At 33.4% G+C, this 22,058-nt stretch overlaps 2 protein-coding genes across 2 annotated transcripts; one reads left to right on the top strand and one right to left on the bottom strand.

Moving 5' to 3' along the window:
• Positions 1-7,940: 7,940 nt before the first annotated feature.
• On the top strand, positions 7,941-15,781 carry LOC107876095 (beta-galactosidase). Its single transcript, XM_016723098.2, has 19 exons — positions 7,941-8,623; positions 8,733-8,828; positions 9,135-9,247; positions 9,342-9,408; positions 9,522-9,614; positions 10,027-10,170; positions 11,254-11,342; positions 11,453-11,558; positions 11,662-11,749; positions 12,082-12,200; positions 12,278-12,442; positions 12,602-12,774; positions 12,902-13,011; positions 13,488-13,597; positions 13,770-13,880; positions 13,954-14,064; positions 14,276-14,481; positions 14,558-14,894; positions 15,222-15,781. The coding sequence occupies exons 1-19, from the start codon at positions 8,447-8,449 to the stop codon at positions 15,330-15,332; spliced, it is 2,526 nt and encodes an 841-aa protein (XP_016578584.1). The 5' UTR covers positions 7,941-8,446; the 3' UTR covers positions 15,333-15,781.
• A 372-nt stretch (positions 15,782-16,153) lies between these two features.
• Positions 16,154-20,192, bottom strand: LOC107876096 (transmembrane 9 superfamily member 7). Its single transcript, XM_016723099.2, has 7 exons — positions 19,894-20,192; positions 18,635-18,799; positions 18,436-18,545; positions 18,204-18,312; positions 18,003-18,115; positions 17,739-17,889; positions 16,154-17,651 (listed from the first exon to the last, which is right to left on the bottom strand). Exons 1-7 carry the CDS (start codon positions 20,005-20,007, stop codon positions 16,494-16,496), a joined length of 1,920 nt encoding a protein of 639 aa, XP_016578585.1. The 5' UTR covers positions 20,008-20,192; the 3' UTR covers positions 16,154-16,493.
• Positions 20,193-22,058: the final 1,866 nt, after the last annotated feature.

Below are 22,058 nucleotides of genomic sequence, written 5' to 3'. Positions count from 1 at the left end.
TTTGGATTTTCTACGGTTGAATCACAAGATAATTGGAGTTGAAATTTAGCTAGGGTTTCTTAGTCTTCAATAATGGATGATAAATAATGGATATGAGGCTAAGTATATGTATATAATGACCAATTTTCGTTCATGAGGTGATGGAAAATGACCATATTGCCCTTAAAATTTTAAGTAAATTCGAATCTGTCCATGGTGGACTGTTCTGACAAGATAAAGTTGATCGACCATAACTCTTTGCTCCGATATCGGATTTGGGTGAAATTGGTATTGTTGGAAAGATAATTCAAAGGGCTTTCATTTCATATAAAGTAGGCCACCCAGTTCGTCCTGTACAAGGAGTTATGATCGTTTGAAGTTGACCCTAAAAATCTGTTTTGAGAGGCTAAAGTAAAACGAGTATAACTCCTTACTCATATGTTGGATTTCGATGAAACCAATTGCATTGGAAAGAAGACTCAAAGATCTTTCTTTTGATGGGTCGTACCTTTCCCAGTTCATTATATTAAGGGAGTTATGAGCGTTCAAAGTTGACCCAAAAAACTGGCAGGCCTCAGTAGTTTGTGTGCAGGAAATTTTCCTGCACATTTACTATTCACCATATCCCGGCCACCGTTTTATAGTTTCGAACGTGGTCGATTATATCCGAAACTTATCCGTTTTCGGAAATCTTTATATCGTTGGAAAGCTTATTCAATAACCTTCGTATGGAACCATCGACGGGCAAATTCCGGTATAAATAAAATAAAAAATTAATTTCATATAAATAAGACCAATACACGTACTTGAATACGCCAATACATGTACTTGAATACGGGGTGTTACAGACCTTTAAGCTTGCAGTGCTCACAAGTGACATTTGAATTATATGATGAGAAGTAAAGCCTCTTATCCCTCTGAAAATCAGTCTTTGAGTCTAATGCAAACTCAGAACTCCCAGGTACAATCCTTAATACTCCAGCATAATTAGCACCATAGGACACAACTCTTTGACTCTCATCCCTAATGATTATTCAGTGGGCTTGATTAACAGTAGGCAATGGACTCATCAATAAAATTTGACTTCTAGCTTGTGAAAAAGACTCATTTAACCCTAATAAAAACTGATAAAGCTTGTGTCTCTGTAAGTATATCAAGAACTCTTTAGACCGAGGGAAATTACAAGCAAGTGAGGGCACCATTGACTCAAATCCATCCCATAATGCTTTTAGCTTAGAGAAGTATGAAGCCACTGACTGGATTCCTTGCTTAATTTGAGAGATTTCTTGATGAAGATCGTAGGTTCTTGATCCATCAAGTTTATCAAATCTTTCCCTTAAGTCTTCCCAAACAACATGTGTATTAGATGCATATACTACACCCCCAATTAGATCACTAGCTACAGAATTCATAATCTAAGATAGAACAACTGTATTTACTCTTTCTCGTTGCCTCATAGCTCCACTAGATACGACTCTCTTTTGCAAGAACCATCAACTAATCCTAGTTTATTACGACCTAAGAGGGAAATTCTCATGGACTTACTCCATTGAATGTAATTCTCACTATCTTTTAGTTGGAAAGATAACACAGTTAGACCACTTACATCAGTAGAAGCTAGGAATAGAAGGTGATTTTGATCAATAGTTGTGTTGATTCCTTGCCCTGTAATTGAAGTATTCTCTCGACTATGACTAGGAGTCTCTCCATTTCCATTCCCAGTCGCCATGACAGAATAATATTTGCAGAAGCCTAGAGAAATCTTAAAAAAGAACTGCAAAACAACCAGAATTATCACTAACTGCAGAAATTACAGTGATTCTTGACTCGAGTATGACTGAAATCACAAACTGTGATTGAGATACCAATCTTGATCGATATACAATGAACTTTATCCAGTGATTGACTCTGATACCATGTTGATTATCACAAGATCAATATAATGATCTTGAGTAATTCTCAGAACACTTGATTGTACAGAGAAGAAGAGAAGCAGTAAGTAGAGTTAAGAGAAGAGAGAAGAAAAGAGAGAGTAGGATTGAATGATTATCATTACTTGGTTCTTCTTTGTAATGTACAAGTGATATATATACCGTAGTGAATATAGTGATAACCAACTCCTAACAACTATATGATGATCTAACAACTAAGTGATAACTAACCTTTAACTAACTTTGTGACTTGTAACTAACTTTAACACATTAGAGACTTAAGCTACTAATAATAAGATGATTAAGAGCATGTGATCAATTCATTACTTAACACAAAGCTATCACATCGATTGAGATATCCCAAAGGACTGGCTATTTTATTATATAAATTTATGTGATAGCTTATTCCACCGTCATTAAAAAAAACTTATTTCATTATTGTATTATAAACTATGGATAAATAACCGTATGACTAATCATTCTCCATTTTATTCCAAGATTATTATTTCTCATTCATCACACCAAACCAAAACATAATGTATCATAAGCTGTCTGGTTGTGTTTGAATTCAAAGGGATATATAATACTAGGTTATATTAATTGTCGTGTTTGAATTTAAAAGGGATAACACTAGATTGTTGAAAAATAAATACTTGTACTTCGACATTGAAAGGAGACCTGATAGGCCTATCTACTTGCATGAAAACGTCAATAACTTAGCATAACCAATACTGCATTAAACTTATCTTTTATAGTTGTCACAGTATAATTCACGATATTTAGTTTCAGAGTGAGAAAAAGAAGTGAAAATTACGTGGTGTTACGTGTTACTTCCTCCATCTCATATTAGTTGATTATATTATCTCATAATAATTTAACCATCTTATTAAATTAAGAAAATATTAATTATATTTTTTCATGTTACTCTAGCAGTTAATTTTTTTGAAAGTATTCACATGTACTTTAAGTTTGTGAGAAGTTTTTTAAGGGATTAATTAGTAACATTACTTTCTTATGATTTCTCAAGCACCATGTAAAACGAAAAGCATTGAAAGTGTTCACACTTATTTTAAAGTTTACAAGAAGTTTTTTTTTTTTTTACGTGAATTAATAACATTACTTTCTTATGATTTCTTAAGTTTAAGTATCGTGGAAAATGAAAAGTGTTCAACTAATGTAGGACGGAGAAAGTGGGAGGTTCCTAAATGGGAAAATTTCAGAAATAGCAACTCTGTAGTCTTAATTATAACTTTTATAACAACAGTTTAATAATTACGAAAAATAACAAATTGTATTTATATTTAAGTAAAATGTTACTATATAAATACATATACAAATATATATGTATTACTCATAAATACATATGCACAACTGAAAAATACATATTCTTCTATTACTATGAAGTGGGTAAAATATTGCTACTTTTGCTATAAGTTGTAATTTTGAAAAAGTATTGTTATTTATTGTAATTATAGTCTTAAGGATGCTAGTTTCTCTAATTTTTTGATAAATCATGTGACTTGTGAGTAGGTAATATTTTTTTGTCGTAAATTCTATACTTATTTTCAGACAATTTCTTTTATAGGAAGGAGTGAGTATAAGTTTAAGGGAAACCATTCACCTGAAAATGGGGGAATTAATCATCACCTAAACCTTTCTCCAAGTACGATTATTGCTAATTAAGGCCTATAATTTATACTAGGTAAGTGTTTTAAGTTTTAATTTAAGTATTTTTACAAAATCAAATACTAATTGGAAGTTTCTAAACATATTTTCTGGCTATGACCAAAATATTTGAATCTGTGATCCTAATAATTTTTATTTTATTTTTTTTTGGGTTTCCAAGGTATTCTCACAGCCGGCAGTCGTAAGACTAATCCTCCGTTCCACTATCCGCACACTAAACGGTAGAAAACTGATCACAAAGTTTTCTTCATTCACCAGAGGTGGGGATCGAACCCCCAACCTCTAAAAAATAAAAAGGTTACTACTGGAAGAGATTCGTAGTCATTATTAAAAGAAAATCAAAACAACACGCCACCTTATTTTATTAGATTACTTTCTTAATTTATGTGTCATTTTTTCTATTTTTTTAAAAGTCAAACAATTTACATTTGATCGGAAATCTATACATGAAACCTTTAAATTTTTTAAAATAAAATTTATATTTATGAAAACTACGTAAGAAGTACTTGAAGTCACAATTATTAATAATTTTAAATAGTAAAAAGAAAAAAATATTACATTCAAAAATAAATTTATTTGAAGCTTAAAATCTAAAAAGTGACACGTAAAATGAGACATAGAGTATTTATTTAGTTAATAAAAATTTATACTCAGTCTATTTATTTTTATTTGTCTATTTTTTTATTGACACAAGAATTAAAAGAATAGGAAATGATAGCAGTAATTTTACCATATTACTCTTTAAATTTAATACTTCAAAAAATATACTAAATAATAATTATATTTAAAAATAAAATAAATAAAAATAAATTAATTATTCATTAATTTTATAAATTAAATAAATATTGTTGAATATCTATAATCTATAATCTATCTATATCTATATCTATAATCTATAATATATTAAAAGTGTGAAGACCCTTAGAAAAGTGATTCGAACTTTTTGCCCTTTATTAAAAGCTTCTGCAATAGACAAAATCGTCTTTTTACTATTTTTCTAAAATTATAATTATACATAAACACTAATAATAAATATTTTTTTTTAAAAAAATACATTTTATTTTAAGCAAAGCTTGTGAGAGTTTTGTTTTAGCAAAATAAAAAGTGGACGTATTTTTAGAAAAATAAATGGTTGCAATTAAAACATGGTGTGTTTACTTTTTATAACACAAGTCATTTTATGTCCTACTACAACTCAAATTCAAATTCTTTTTGGTTTATGAATACTCATTCTATAAAAGAAGTTGTTTTGTGTGGTGATGTTGAATTGTCACAAGAAATAAAAGGTATGTGTAGTTAATTTTTACTTTAGTTTTGTCGACTCTTTATCAATTTTCTTTGCAACTTACTTTTCATTAATTTTCAATTTCAATAATTTATTTGGATTGATAATGAATCATTGTAACTTTCTCTCGAATTGACTCTAAATTGATGATTAGCCTAGATCATTTAACACTTAGAAGTGTTTGGATGGTTGTTATATATTGTACATTATATTGTGTTTTTAGTTAACAAATAAATTTTTGTTTTGATTGTTACTTGAATTTTATTATATCATATTATTAAATACATTGAAAAGTGTGAAGCAAGACGATATAATAGACAAAATTATCATATACTATTTTCTTAAATTATTTTTCAATTTCATTAGGTTAATTTTTCTTCCATATTTTAGGATTCTTTATGTTTCTTTGTTTAGGATTTTGTAATGTTATGTTTAGGTTATTTGGGTTTCTTTATTTAGGGTTTCCTTTATTTTAGGCCTAAGATTCAAATTGGAAGCTTTTAAATTCATATTGGTATGGACTAACTTATATTTCAACTACATCGCTACAATCGATTAATTGGTCATCTAAAGAGGAAGATGTATGTAGAGAAAATTACAAAAGCTCAAGCAACAATGTGGCTTGAGAGAGACCCTAGCTTCTATGGATATGACATTTGCTTGCTGCAACATAGAAGTCATGTATTGGAGAATTAATTCACCATTATAATCTTCTATTTCAACAATTTCAATTCAATTCAAAGTTATTTTGAAGTCTAATTCATAGTCTATATAAGAAAAAACATTATTATATTTGAAGCAGTAGAAAAGATATACCGACTATTTGATCAAAAAGAGAAATTAAGTGGTAAGAAATTTGCAGGAGTGATGAGACTAAGTCAAATTGCGTAAGTTCATGAATTAACAAACATTAATTATTGGCTTACTGAACACATCAATCGTAATTTAAGGGATTGTTAATTTATTCCACCTACCTTATTTGTATCTTAATTATCTACAAATATTATATAACTAATTAAATAAGTTTTCCATCTTTAAATATTTAAAAGATGTTGAATTTAATTATTATATTTATATTTATTATTTAAATAAATAAAAAATTTGATTTAACATTTAAATTTATTAAAATAAGATAAACGCGTGAGACCCGTACACCTAAATTAATTTTAAAATAAAAAGATAGGACGAAGGAAGCGAATTACTCAATTTGTTTCTTTAGCCAAACCATGCACACGACAGGCCAATTACAAAACTACAGCGTCCTTTCCTAGAAGAATTTGTATCATACCGCTTTATAGAAGACGTGAAACTCACCGTCCGTTCGTTCATTTACTTTTATTTGTCACTTTTTCATATGAAATATTCATTAAAAAATAATTATGAATATAATTACAGTATAAGATTATCCTTATTAATTAATGTCTAGAGTAATATTTCTTGAAAAATTATTTGAACAATAATCATTTAATTCTAAGGATTAAATAAAATGAATTCTTTTGCCTTTTCTTAATATGTCAAAAAAAAAAAATTAAAAATAAAATTAAGAAAATAGTAACAAATGAAAGAAAAATGGTGTATCTAAATGTTTTTGCGTCGACAATTAGACGTGCGTTTTAAGCGTCTGGGAATGGCCAATAAGGCAGGAACAGTTGAGAATCTTTGTACATCTGCTTTAAACACCGTGTTATATTTTGCTTTTTTTATTTGTTTTCTAACAGAATTAAAACAAAGATGTATAAAAAGAAAAATTAGAGCCAAACATCTGGTGAGGTCTAATTAAATGTATGGGCACGTTGTTGGATATGAAAAAAAGGGGACAAATAATTTATCCAACTCATAATATTATTGAAGTCATTTTCTTTGCCCTACCAAAAATCATTTTCTTTGTTCGCAATGCAACTCAAAGGACCTCTCAATCCTCTTGTTGATTGATTGTATATTCTCCCTCTGAGTAATCTCTTTGCATTTAGTAATGTCTATATCTGACACCTTTGTTGCTTCTTGTTCAAAGTCATCTAGAATCATAGATTGGGTACAGTTAGAATCATCCCACTAGTTCAATTAGTATTCAATGTTCTTCATTTCACATATTTTTCGTTGTGGAGCAATCGTTAATAGAGAGAGTATTTTTGAACATTTGACGAGTTGAAGTGCATTTTTGAGTCGCCACTGTACAGGTCGCAAAATTTTGAACAAAAAAAACATAACGAAGGATAAATTTGACTTATTTTAAATAATTCCGAGATAATTTTAACTCTTTTTCTTTATTAAAATTTTATCCAGTTTGCTAATATTATCAAGTGAGATATAAAATGGGTAAAGTATACACATACCTTCCCCTAATATTATTATTAATCTAATAGTTATTTTTTAAGAAACACTTTCTGCTTGCCAATTAAATATCAGAAAATAATTTTCAAGAAGTGACTTTTCCTTTCCTTTTTTTTTTTTTTTTTTTAAACAAAGATACATCTTTTTTAAAATGTTTACCAACGCAAGCAGAGGAAACTTTCAGCAAGAAAATACGTGTTATTTATATAAGTGTTACCATCATTAGTTATTGCTAATTACTACATATATCTTTATCTCAATTCAGCAGTTGGCAGAGTAATAGTATTAATTTTCCTTTCTATATACATCACAAAACAGATCTATAATTAATTTTTGCAGTTGGATGAACTGTAGGAAAAACGTAGGTAACGCCAAAATGGGACCCCATATACTCGTACCACTCTCACTTTGTTATTAATTCATAATTTTTCTGAGTATCATAAATCCTTATGATCCAAATAGGAGCGAGACTAGCATATTTCAACTTCTTTTGGATACGAAATATAATATTATTTATATATAATTAAAATTAATTATATATAATTGATATTTGTTGAATTTACTTTAGTTATTGCAGTATTTTTAGCTGACAAGTTGTTTAGATAAGATGAATTTGAATTTTAAATTAAGTTATTTTATTTGATGAGATAATTTAGGCTTTTAAATTTCAAATAATATTGATTTTTATATTATGATGTGGCTATTTAAAGCCTCTGAAAGTTAATTGAAAGTCATTCCAATTTGTTGAGAGTAATTTTAACGCACTGCTCCATCTTTTGTAAAAAACTATCAATATTGAACCTTTTTTTGTTTTTGTTTTCATATTTTAAATATTTTTTGGTTGAAAATTCCGAGTCCGCCATTTAGAGTCATTTTAGTGCACCTGACTCCTTTTGTTTTGGGTGTTTAAAAGCAGCATTTTCTGCGGTAAAGTCCCAAGTCCTCATTTCTTCAAACTCCCCCTGAACTGTGTTTTGTTAACTCTGTCCAAGAAAAAGTAACGGAACTAGTAATAAAAAAGAAGGAAAAAAGCAAAATTTTCAGGTTCAACACAGCTGTTTTTCACTTTCCCGCTTCGAATGTGTTTCTTTCTGTCTTCACATTTGCTAGTAGAATAAAGTCGCAAACAGGATATTAAAGAGAAGGGATAAGGTGGGTGGGATAAAGGGTCTTGGTTTTTTCTTGTAAAGGCATAATCTTGAAACTTGGAGTTGAGTTCTTGACGTTAAAGAAAATGGTTTCAAGAAGGCTAGTAATGTCAAATGTGTTGTTGATGTTGTTAGCATTATTGGGTTCATATGTTTTTTCTGGAATGTGTTCTGTGTCATACGACAACAAGGCTATTATTGTGAATGGACAAAGGAGAATTCTTGTTTCTGGATCTATTCATTATCCAAGAAGTACTCCTGAGGTACGTTTTTGTGAAATGCAGTTCAATATATTGGTTATTTGTTCTTTTAGGGGAAATGAGTTTTCTTGTAAAGTTGTTTTCTTGATTTTATTGTTTTGGTGTTGGATAGATGTGGCCGGATCTTATTCAGAAGGCAAAAGAAGGAGGAGTTGATGTCATTCAGACTTACGTTTTCTGGAATGGGCATGAGCCTGAACAAGGCAAAGTAAGTAGAATTTTAGACCTTTGCTGATAATTTTCTTAAATTTACTTGATGTTCAATAGATTGTGAGTGAAAGTTAAGCCGAGCGTCTATCGGAAATAGCTTCTCTACCTCTTGAAGGTAGAGGTAAGCTATGTGTACAAACCATAACCTCCCTGGACTCCTCTTGTGGGATTAAAGTGGGAATGTTGTTGTTAAAAATTGAGACCTTTGGTGATAGTTTTCATAAATTATGATATTCAATTGTGTGTATAAAAAACGAGACCTTTTCATGATTTACTGATATTCAATTTTTTTTTTTTTTTGCAGTATTATTTTGAAGAGAGGTATGATCTAGTGAAGTTCATTAAGATAGTGCATCAAGCAGGACTCTATGTGCATCTAAGGGTTGGGCCTTATGCTTGTGCTGAATGGAATTTTGGGTAATGGATCAAACTTCTTATATCCTATCTGCTAAATTTGTGACACCCATTTTGAAATAAAGTTAAATTCTTGCTTTGTCTGTTTCAATTTTAGGGGTTTTCCTGTTTGGTTGAAGTATGTTCCAGGTATTAGTTTCAGAACAGATAATGAGCCTTTCAAGGTTAGATAACCAAAAAAAAATAAAAAAATCTTTATGGCATTATTTCTAAACTTGTGTTACTTTAAAGTTATTGTTTTATAATTTTGCTTTTAATTCTTTTCTTGCTAATGAAGGCTGCAATGCAAAAGTTCACTACCAAGATTGTTAATATGATGAAAGCAGAAAGGCTGTATGAATCTCAGGGTGGTCCTATAATACTATCCCAGGTTGTTAAATTAGTCCTTAATTCCTTTCTATTTTTCCTCAATTGCAGTACAGTTTGTGAAGTTTGTTTATAGGACAAAAAGCTATGTTTTTTTCTTGGCCCCTATTGTTAAACTATGTTTCTTTTATATTTTTATGTTTGTTATACTTTTTTTTTTGTCCTGAGTCGGGTAATCTCTCTACTTTATCCGAGGTAGTGGTATGGACTGCGTACATTTTACCCTTCTCATACACCACTTTGTGGAAATACACTCGTTATATTGTTGTTATGTTGTACTGTTAAACTATGTTGTTCGGACTCTTCCAAAGTATGCGTGTAGGATCCTACATTCAACACTTGTGTGGCAACATTATCACTAAAATGAGAGGTAAATTGATGAAAGCCTGTATCTTTCTTGATAACTCATTTGACAGATTGAGAATGAATATGGGCCAATTGAGAAAAGACTAGGGGAAGCAGGTAAATCTTACACAGAATGGGCAGCAAAAATGGCACTGGATCTTGGTACTGGTGTACCATGGGTCATGTGCAAGCAAGACGATGCTCCAGATCCTGTTGTAAGCTTTGCACCTTTTGCCACCAACTCATTTAATTTGCTCTTTCTTCTTGTCGTTTTTAATTATTTCCATACAATATTTCAACATTCTGAATTGATAGAATACTTTAGTTACTGCACATGGGGTGTCTTTTGTTAACAAAGTCCTGTCTGTTGTCACGTCTTTTCATCAAATTTCAATGGTATGTGTCACTATTTGAATCACCGACTTGAGACCATGTTTATTTGTCTTTTTATGAAATATGAACACACACATCTTCTAACAGTCTGCTTATAAAGTAGAAATACTTGGGAGAATTGTATTTAGTAATTTGTGTTCTTGTTTTTACAATAAAGAAATAATTTTTGTTATGCATTTAATTACTCAATTTTTTGGCAAGTTGCAATTCTAAAGTCCTGTCATGTTTAAGACCACATGATTCAAAGGATCACAGTTTCACTCTTCACACCTCTTTAATTTAATTTAATTTAAAATCTCAAGATCAAAAATTTTTCTTCATTTTTAGACTACATGCCCAGTCAAACTAGACAAATTTAATACTCCCAGTGTTTTAATTTATATGCCACGTCTCGAATTTCGATAGTCAAATTATTTAATTTTGATCATAAATTCGGGCATGAAATCATCGATTATTTTGAAATAAAATTTATATATTTAAAATTAATGTAAAAAGTATTTTAAGTACACGATTGACAAATCAATTATTTGAAAGATATATGAAAAAAAAACTTGCTTGAATCTCGAAATTCAAAAGATGTCGGAGGGAGTTATAATGAACAAACAAAGTTGAGGCAGAGCAAATGGATGTACTTTTTTTTTCTTTTTGGGTGTGAATTGGACATCTAAATCTTTATTTTTTTTTCAAATTAAAATTTGTATATTTTAGGAAGTTTATAAGGAAGTACTCTCAAGCACAACCTTATCAGTAAAAAAATAAAAAATTCTTGAAAAGATGTCAACGTTAATTTGTTTGATCTTCCAAATATTAACAGTGTCAAATTCTTTTGTTAAGTAATTAGTACTATTTCCAATGTTACTTCCTTTAATATCTTACTCCAATTTATCTCCTTCCCTTTTGTGTAGATAAATACTTGCAATGGTTTCTACTGTGACTACTTCTCACCAAATAAGGCTTATAAACCAAAGATATGGACTGAAGCATGGACTGCCTGGTAAATTTGCAAATACATCTTTAAGAAGCAATAGATGATGATCAGTTTCTTATTTTACATAAGCAACAGTATATGATGGAATAATTTTCTTAATTTGATTATTTTTGAAGGTTTACTGAATTTGGAGGCCCGGTTCCATATCGTCCTGTTGAGGACTTGGCTTTTGGAGTTGCTAATTTCATACAGAAGGGGGGGTCATTCATCAATTATTACATGGTATATAGAGTGTTCTTTTATGATGTTTGTGTTTTCAAGAGTTATTATAGTTTTTGAATCAAAGAACATTGTTTTATGGTGTTTATCTTTTTTCTTGGTTCAGTATCATGGAGGAACAAACTTTGGCAGGACTGCTGGTGGCCCATTTATTGCTACTAGTTATGATTATGATGCACCACTTGATGAATTTGGTATGCGCTTCTTTAAATTTGAGTTTGAACTAAACATATTCATGCAATAAGGATAAGCATCAGAAGTCTATGTTATATAATTGCTTGTGTTTGAATTGGTTGAAGTGGCAATTTTCTGTCTCAACTCCTTAGGAAAAAAGGGTACTATCTATGTCAACTCTTTTGCTTGTTTGGTCCTTCCCTTTTCTTTTCTTTTTTAGCCAACATTTTGATTATGCTTCTTTGTATAACTTTGTATGACGACCATCCCTATCATTTCATGCCCATGGAAAAGTGAACTCTTCAACGAAGTATGTTGTTTAAATACTAACGTGAAGTTCCTTGATCTTTAGGATTATTACGGCAGCCTAAGTGGGGTCATCTGAAAGATCTGCATAGAGCAATAAAGCTTTGTGAACCAGCTTTAGTATTCGGCGATCCAACTGTGACATCCCTTGGAAACTTTCAAGAAGTAAGATCTGTTGCAATTCTTGAACGGTCTACGTATAGAACTAAATCTGAAGTGAAATTAACTGCACTCTCCTGCAGGCCCACGTTTTTAAGTCAAAGTCTGGAGTGTGTGCTGCATTCCTTGCAAACTACAATCAGCATTCTTTTGCTACAGTGGCCTTTGGGAACAGGCATTATAACTTGCCACCCTGGTCTATCAGCATTCTACCTGATTGCAAGAACACCATATACAACACTGCAAGGGTGAGACAGAGACTTTCTCCATTAAATATTTGTACTATTTGATGCATAACAGTGAAATTGCGTCTGGAAGTCTAAATAAACATTAATGACTTGTGAAAAAGAAAATGCCTTACCTCATATGCATACTGCAACTGACGGCTCTCTTAATTCCATGTGAAGATTGGTGCTCAAAGTGCTCTGATGAAGATGACTCCAGCAGATAGAGGATTTTCTTGGCAATCATACAATGACGAGCCAGCATCTTATGAAGACAATACTTTCACGGTTATTGGGTTACTGGAGCAGATAAATACCACAAGAGACGTGTCTGATTATTTGTGGTATATGACTGAGTAAGTGCTTGTGTAACTTCTGATAATTTCTGATTGCTGCTTCACATGTCAAAAGTAGGAAAATTAATAACAATTCAATTACTTTAGCTTCCATGCAAGGTTATGATCATTCATTATCTATTTTCAGCGTCAAGATTGATCCAAGTGAAGGGTTCTTGAGGAGCGGACAATGGCCTTGGCTTAGTGTCTCTTCAGCTGGTCCTGCTTTGCATGTTTTCGTGAATGGTCAATTAGCAGGTGTGTCACATGATCTTTTGTTATCATGAGCTTTTTACACTTTCATCTTTAGTTATCCGCTGATCCTTCAAATAGTACCTTCGAAGGAAATAGGAAAAAAGATGAAAACCATTACATTTCTGTTTGCTTTATAAAAAGGGCAGCCCGGTGCACTAAAGCTACCGCTATGCGCGGTGTCCGGGGAAGGGCCCCACCACAAGAGTGTCTCGTACGCAGCCTTACCTTGCATTTCTGCCAGAGGCTGTTTCCAAGGCTTGAACCCATAACCTCCTGGTTACATGGCAGCAACTTTACCAGTTACTCCAAGGCTCCCCTTCTGTTTTGCTTTATGTCGATTGAAAAAATATCTGTTTGCAATGAAATATTAAACATCCGAGAGGTGAGAACCATTTGGTGTCATCAGGAGCCCCCAAGCGACTAAATAATTTATGTGATAATAATAAATGTCTCAGTCGGTTAAATTTTCATTTCTGCAGGAACTGTATATGGAAGTTTAAAAAGCCAGAAAGTTACTTTCAATAAAGCAGTAAATCTGAGAGCTGGTGTAAACAAGATTTCTCTGCTAAGCATTGCTGTTGGTCTTCCGGTCTGTCGTCTCGCACCTTCCCACTCTTTCTCTATTGCCGTCCATATGATTATGTATATCCTCATATGCAATTGCAAAGACTGCACACACATAGAACTGGTTTCGTGGTCACACTTTGGTTCTTTGAATACACATATTCACTTGGTTTGGTTTTACTTGTACTCGAGCTCAGAATATTGGCCCACATTTTGAGACATGGAATACTGGTGTTCTTGGGCCAGTTTCACTCAGTGGTCTTAATGAGGGCAAAAGAGACTTAACATGGCAGAAGTGGTCTTACAAGGTTTGTCTTTTGGAAATATTTGACAGATCTTGCTTTAACTGCAGTTTATTTGACTTTTAGCTTTGTTGTCCAGGTTGGTCTAAAAGGAGAAGCCTTGAATCTTCATTCACTCAGTGGCAGCTCATCTGTTGAGTGGGTTGAGGGCTCTTTGGTGACTCAAAGACAGCCTCTCACATGGTTCAAGGTGCATAGCTAATATCTATGCCTTTTTGGTTAATGAATATTTAGTTAAGTTCAGTGCATTAGAGTAAGCTGTATGGTGAAGTGTTTTACTTTAGAATAACAATTTTCATATAAATCTCTTCAAATTTCTAGTCCTTCAAAGTTACTTTCTCAAAAGAAAAAAATTCTAGTCCTTCACAGCCTTAAAAGCGCATTACCTGGTGTTTTTCCAGACCACTTTCAACGCTCCAGCTGGTAATGAGCCTTTGGCTTTAGATATGAATACCATGGGCAAAGGTCAAATGTGGATAAATGGACAAAGCCTTGGACGTTACTGGCCTGGATATAAAGCATCTGGTACGTGTGGTGCCTGTAACTATGCAGGCTTCTTTAATGAGAACAAGTGCTTAAGTAACTGTGGAGAGGCTTCACAGAGATGGTAAGTAATCACAAACCTTGCGGACTTTTCCTCTGATGTAACAAGAAGCTCCTATTAACTGAGAATCATGTTTCAGGTATCACGTGCCACGTTCTTGGCTGCATCCTACTGGAAATTTGTTAGTTGTATTTGAGGAATGGGGAGGAGATCCCAACGCAATCTCTTTGGTCAAGAGAGAATTAGCAAGTGTCTGTGCTGATATAAATGAATGGCAACCACAGTTAGTGAATTGGAAGATGCAAGCTTCTGGGGCAGTTGACAGACCCCTCAGGCCTAAAGCGCACCTCAGTTGTGCTCCTGGTCAAAAGATCAATTCAATCAAATTTGCAAGCTTTGGGACACCAGCGGGGGCCTGTGGAAGTTTCAGGGAAGGAAGCTGTCATGCCCACCACTCGTACGATGCCTTTGAAAAGGTATTAAATCTTGCTCGTGATTTCGCCTCCATATTTCTAGCAGAATAACTTGGTGAAAATTCACAGTTATAATTGAGCTGTAGCCGTTGAAATTGGATTTGTATAAGCAGGAGAGACTCAGCGGTATATATGCCAGTTTCTTTTATACTCCTTTAGAAAATGATGTGTTCTATAGCATTATACCCTTGGACCTAATCACGCCAAGATCTGTTAAGAATCATCTGACCTGTTTCTTCCTATGATTTATGTAAGCAGCACCGCACCTACTGAAGGATGTTATTTTCTGACTGAACTAATTGCATTTTCCTTTGTTTCTATTTTTTGCAGTATTGCATTGGGCAAGAGTCGTGTTCAGTACCTGTGACACCAGAAATATTTGGTGGTGATCCATGTCCAGGTGTTATGAAGAAACTCTCAGTTGAAGCTATCTGCAGTTGATACTGAGGATAAGTAAACGAGGAAGGTTTCACTAGCAATGTTTAAGTATTCTTTTTCCAATTACTCTCCAAGAATCACCACAATCATTCTTTGGCTCCACCGCGGGTGAAGCTGTGCAGATACAAAGTTCACATCAATGGGAAAAGATGGGGAAAGATTCTGTATATTATGTTTTTAGTTACTATAACATTGGTGTGCACCTGCAACTGTGAAACAAGAATTTGAGTAGGTTGAAGTGCACATCGACATGATTCTTGATGAAGCCGTGTGCTATGTGCAGATATTTATTTATAGTGGTAGTATCTAAGAAGCCTCGTCTCTTAGGAATTTCAACTTTGTAATATCTCTACATAAGAAGCAATCATTCATTGCTTTGTTCCTGCGACATTGCAATAGCATTGAGCTCTCTGGAAACTGGATTGTCAATATAATTCTTGTATTCCTTAGTATTTCTAGCTTTAGTTGGCCTGCGAAATCCAATTTAGTTTGTTTAAATTGACATCCTGCACACCTAACCATTATGAGTCCTCAACCTGCCAATGCATTTGAAAATCTTTGGATTCTTATCCCAAATTAGGTATTATTGTGACAAAGCATATCAATTTTATTCAGACTGGTGATGGAGAGCAAGATAAGCCGTTAAGCATTCTCAATATTACAAAAATCATTTGTAAGAAAATAGGTACTCCAGAAGGCTAAATGAATTTAAAATTTGTTCATTTGATCTCTGGTAAAAGTTCTAGGCATATATATATTCCCCCTGTTCATATGTATAAAGAGACTTCTCTGTCAATAAGGCTTACAAGCAATTAAGCCCCATGTTCAAAATTAGTACGATCTCTCATAAATTCATTGATCCAACATCATACGATTCCAAAAAGATCAAAATTTTATCAAGTTCCACTGAATTGTATAGCTAGAAAGTACAATCAAGAATGCAGGGAAACCGTTTTGAGGAAAAGTATATGACCATAAGATACAGCTAAGCCTATGCTAATACCAGAAAGTAAGTTGGTCAATGCTAGCCTGGGAACTTCCTCTCTTTGGCTCGTGTCCTATGAAGCTACAGAAACCCTTCAACTTTTACCGAGTCTTGAGTTTGACACATAAATGCAGATCATTTTCACTATAGTAACAACAGATCATGAGGCTCCCTTTTGATCAGTCGATCTTCACAGATGAGTAGATTTTCCTAACAAACCAGAAGGAAGCATAGAATCCGATTGTCCCCGTTACCACAAAGAAAGCATATGATGCAATCAACATATAGCCGAAATAGAAGATTCCTGAAACCAACTTTGTGATTTCCAACTTGGTGAAGAAATAGAAGACAGAGTAGAGGAACAGGTATAAAGCAGAGGATCCAGCAGTCAGATAAGCTCTCCACCACCAATGATAATCTTCACTGCACAACTGGAAGTAACAGAGCACAATGGATATCTCCGCACATGTGATTATCAAGATCAAGAAGACGATGAAAAGGAAGCCAAATATGTAGTAGTACTGGTTCAGCCATATGGAGGTCAGGATGAAGAATAGTTCAATGAAAACAGCTCCAAATGGGAGAATACCCCCAATAAGTATAGAAAAAGACGGTTTCATGTACCATGCCTGCTCTGGTATTTGCCTAGGGATTTTATTCGTCTTGACAGGGTCTTCAATAGCTGGTTTTTTATATCCAAGGTAGCTTCCAACAAACACTAACGGAACCGAGATTCCAAACCATAAGCACACAAGAGCAAACATGGTTCCAAATGGCACTGCTCCAGAAGATCGCTCTTCCCAGATGAATGCATTCAATACGAAGAAGATGGCAAAAAGTATACCAGGGAACATGAAAGCAGTCTTCAAGGTAATCCTTTTCCACTCTGTTCCCTTGAACATCTTGTACAGGCGTGCAGAAGTATAACCAGCCAACAAGCCCATGAAAACCCATAACAGAACCATGGCAGTCATTAGTCCACCGCGGTTGGAAGGAGACAAGAAACCTAGCAGAGCAAAGATCATTGTGACTAGTGTCATTGCAAGTATTTGAACACCAGTGCCTACATAAACACACAGTAATCCAGAATTGATTGGAGGACGGAAAACATCTCCATGAACAAGCTTCCATCCGGTTTCTTCTTGAGCTTCCTCTTGCGTTTCCAATTGATTATAGTTTGCAATATCTCTGTACAAAGTTCTCATCATGATCATGGCAACCATACCAGACAGGAAGAGAACGATCATAAGAGAATTTATGATGGAAAACCAGTGAATCTGATCATCATTCATGAGAAGGTATGTATCCCAACGAGAAGCCCACTTCACATCGCTTTCCTGGAGACAAATAGATCATAGCGAATAAAAAGTGAAAAATAACTTGGAGCCTGAAGCAGGAAGGTTAAGGATTCTATAAGAGAATACCTCGAAAGAAACATCATATGTGAATACAACCTCCTTATCTGTATCCACTTCTTGGGGAGCAGCACTACCTTGTATCAATTTTTTTGTATTCTCATTGCACGTTGACACTTGAGGGTTCTTGTCATTCCATTCCTTGTATTCGTGATTAATGCTGTTGATAAAATTATCAGAAGTGAACAGATAGGCTAGAGCTACAATTCCCTGCCCCCTGGGTGAGAGGAATTAAAACAAATACACAAGTGATAGGTGTTTAAGCATCTAAACCTGTTTGGAGTGACTTCAAACCCAACAATACGAGCAGTATCAGTTTCAGGATCCTTGTGGTACTTGACTAGAAAGCTTAAGTGATTGTTTATAAAATATTTCTCCTCTTTACTCTGGCAGAAGCAAGTAAAATGCATAACATTATATTAATCTGAGAAGATTAAGCTATCAGTATCTGACAAGTCAGAAACAAGCACTAACCCCAGCATAATTCCCTTTGAACCCAACACGGAAACCATGCTCATATGTAGTTGACTGAATTCCATCACGCCTTTGTCTAAGAACCGCAACAGGAAGGTTATCCAAAATCCTGCAACACCACATGATTTAATATTGAATTTCATTTTTGTGCAAAAACATGAGCAGAACCACCATGCACAGCTGGAGTGAACAAAATATAGAGGGAACAATGCAGAAAAGACATTACTCTTACATATTAACTCTGTATTCATCATCAATCTTTTCCTTGAAGTTCTTTGCAGATTCAGCATCAAGTTTTTGCCGACAAACCACTTGGCATGACTGTTCTTGTCTCATTGGAAACTATGAACAGATGAAATAAAATATAGATCCACTTAGCTAATGCACACACATTACATATAACCATCAACCATAAGAGCATATATCCTTACAGTATAAACTGAATTCTCTATGCGGTCTCCACGAAGAACTTCCCCCAAATTCTCCGCACTATTCAAAATTTTAGTAGGTTTGCAGTACTTCAAGTAGTAATAGTCATAGGGAAGTTGTGTCTTAGTAGATGACAGCTTGTTCACTTTAACATCAAGTGGATCACCCTGTCAGATAAGAAGGAGAACATACAGAAGGAAGCTTTATTAGAAACAACTAAACAACACAGGAGACAGTGGAATGCAAGGAGCTGCTAGGGTAACACAATCTTTTTTAATAAAGAGGGATAATCAAAATCAACAGATACAAAGAACATATAGCAAAACATAACACCCAAATGGATTTATTCAACTGATTCTCTTTCCTAATAGATTCTATCCAGCAACAGTCCAAAGTCTTGAATTGGAAAAATAAAACCCGGAAGTCCTAACAACTAGTCAAATACAAGCCTAGTACACGTTGCATAGATCCAACGACATTCTGCTTAACCCGGTCGACAAACATCTGGTGACTTCAGGTAAAACAAGATCAATCAGAAAAGCACCACTTGGAGTGATCTCTTAAGTAGAAAGATCTTCACAGTATCTTTTTTTATTTTTGATAACCACGGTGTCCCGGCCAGCTTGCGCGCACCTCAACTAATTCGGCAGGATGCCTGCCACCTCCGACACAACAAGTACCAAGTAACTCTGTCCACCAAGAATATGACAAATAGGAAGAAATCACTAGTGTTTTTGACTCTGTTGGAATTTGAACTTGATGCCTCATGGTTCTCAACCCTTTACATTGACCACTAGGCCACGCCCTTGGGTGCAGATCCTCACGGTATCTTTCTCTTAGATTTTCAAGCTTTGCTGATTAATTTCCTCTATCCCAATCTTTTGATCCTCCTACTCCAACCCCAAACAGACAAAATACTAGTAGTATAACTTCTCTACCAAGTCTACCTCAGTTGACTTACTTAGAACCAGTCCACCAACAACTCAAGAAAAACAATTACACCCATCAACTCAAGTCAAACAAAGCAAACATTTTTATCCACCCCAAACGCCAGATCAAACAGATAACAAAAACCCCACTTCATAAAACCATAGATCCAATCATTTATCAGTCAAAAGAACTCTATCAATCACAAAACTACAAAAAATAATCAAACCCCACAATCAAAATACTCAAACAACTAAAAAACATCAATTAAATTAGTTTATGATCCAAAAAAATCCTACAAAAAAAAGGATAAAATGGAAGTTAAAGAGTGTACAGTTTGAAAATCGCGAGGAGCAACACCGGGGAGATAGAAGGAGTTGGTTAACGAGATGAAGAAGATAAGAGAGAAGCAGATGACGGTGAGCCGGCCGGATAATCCGCGACCCATTTTCAACTCTTTGTGCACAGTGAGAGAGAAAGAGAGAGAGAGACAAATGGAAGAAGAGTTTTAGTAGTTTTGAGAAAGTTTTTTTATATATAAAGGTCCAAGGCAATTACATATTTCCAAGTTCCTTTTTGATATTTCCACCTTCTTTAATCTTTTTTTTTTCTTCCTTTGGTCAATATTTGGTAGTACTAAAAGTTTGGAGAAAGTATATGAAATTATAACTGATTTTTTTTTTTATAGTTTTTAAATTTTTTCCAAAATAGCATTTTTTTCATATGTTTGACAATAATTTGTGCAAAAAATTGAAAACTTAGTGTGCGGTCCCTGCATAGGAACCCGATTAAATTTGAATTTTCTACAAAAGATCCTACATTGGATGGTAAAAATATTTTACTCTTTATCATCCCACCATAATGTTATTTTACTCTTTATCATCCCACCATAATGTTTATTGGTTTACAGTAGAGAGTATAGTTTGTGCAGTCCGAAGCTGAAAGGGCTAATTTTTAGAGTAAAAATATCAAAGTGGACAACGAACGTTGGAGAAAATCAAATGGGACAAAACGTTCTTGGTCCTGGAATTTAAAAGTTGTAAGTCGCTGGACCCACAACGATTTTCAAGTCGCTGACCAGCAAGGGACTTTCTTTAATTTTTTTATTTACTCCCAATATTTCTCTATCTAAATTCCTTTTTTATGTTTTGTTTGAGTTAATCCTTTCTCTTTCAATTCCTTGTTTTTATGATAAAACAAGTCACTGGTCCATTAGCGACTCATCCTATTTGATTTTTTCTAACATTCATTATATTCTTTAATATTTTTAATTCAAAAAATAACCGTTTTAGCTTCGGGTATAATTTGTGGGCTATTACAATTGATTGATTATCCTATGTTCTCCAAAAAATAGCGGCTACAAATTTCTATCAACCGCAATAAGTCAATAACAATAAGAAAAAAAAGTTCTTTCAAAAACAAATAAAAGAAACTTTGTCCAGCAAAAGATGTTCACCAGGTAAATTCTTGAGCCAAATATCACCCAAAAAGATTTATGTGATTAGTGAAATCTAAGTTATCAATAATTAATTCTCTTTATTCTCTTCCCTCTCAAAAGAGAGAGATATTTAATTAGATAATGCTAAATATTATTTATTTCCATCTAAGCCTGAAGATTTACACCTAGGTTTCCATACCTATCCCGAGCAATTTAGTCAAGTAATAAGAGAGAGGTCCTAATATTTGATTTTACGTTGCAACTTACATGCCTACTATTCCGGAAAATGAAAAAGAAGAAAGAAAATCCATAAAATTTGTTTATCCATATATTGCCTAAAATAGTACTTCCTTCTATTAGTGGTCATTTTTTCCTTGACAGCCTTAATAAATCATAAACAAAAAATAATTTTACTAGTTTATTTCTTAATTTTTTTTGACAATTTAGTAAAGCAGACAACACGGATATGAGACAAACAGATTAATTATTATCATTGTTGTTATGCTATTACTCTCACTATTCTTCCTTTTTGTTTTTGGTTGCAAAATTTCAATGGTCATTACTTTTGACTTTTTGCATGTGATAAAATGGTATGCAAGGCGTAATTTTGAGGGAATATTCCTATTCAAAATTCAAATGTGGCAAGAACAACAGAAAGAGTGGCACAACACTACTACAACAAAACAATATTATAATCGAACTATACGAAATAATAGATCATATTAACAAAAATTGAGGAACGAAAAACTACAAAGAGTAATCCTACGACTACTCGTAAGGGAGGAGAATCAATTTGTAACAAAAAATTGATGAATTAGTTAATGTTATTGGGTTGCTACCATGGATGTTTTACAGTTGGAATAGTATAGGTGCTTTACGATTGAAGTTCAAAAAGAAGTATTGATAAGTTGATTTATTTTTATCCAATCAAAAGTGTGACCCCTTGACTGTTAGTTAGCTTCAAATCAAATGTGATTTATTTGTTGTATGTCCTGGATAAATGTTTTACTGATTCTCTTATTTTAAACAGGTCATGATGCGGTTAAATTTCGTCCTCGTAA

This window comes from Capsicum annuum, chromosome 6 (assembly GCF_002878395.1).
Source record: "Capsicum annuum cultivar UCD-10X-F1 chromosome 6, UCD10Xv1.1, whole genome shotgun sequence".
In the NCBI taxonomy this organism is placed as follows: Eukaryota; Viridiplantae; Streptophyta; class Magnoliopsida; order Solanales; family Solanaceae; genus Capsicum; species Capsicum annuum.
The sequence above is the reverse complement of the archived record's forward strand: the minus strand, read 5'-3'. Positions and strand labels throughout refer to the sequence as shown.

Bases quoted from the DNA above. Each gene is read 5' to 3' on its own strand.
- LOC107876096 (XM_016723099.2), bottom strand. From the start codon at position 20,007: ATGGGTCGCGGATTATCCGGCCGGCTCACCGTCATCTGCTTCTCTCTT. The intron at 17,890-18,002 runs GTTTAGATGCTT...TTTTATCAACAG, and splicing joins TTTGAAGTCACTCCAAACAG to CATTAATCACGAATACAAGG. The intron at 17,652-17,738 runs GTATTCTCTTAT...ATTTGTCTCCAG, and splicing joins CATATGATGTTTCTTTCGAG to GAAAGCGATGTGAAGTGGGC.
- LOC107876095 (XM_016723098.2), top strand. From the start codon at position 8,447: ATGGTTTCAAGAAGGCTAGTAATGTCAAATGTGTTGTTGATGTTGTTA. The intron at 8,624-8,732 runs GTACGTTTTTGT...GGTGTTGGATAG, and splicing joins ATCCAAGAAGTACTCCTGAG to ATGTGGCCGGATCTTATTCA. The intron at 12,201-12,277 runs GTAAGATCTGTT...ACTCTCCTGCAG, and splicing joins CCCTTGGAAACTTTCAAGAA to GCCCACGTTTTTAAGTCAAA.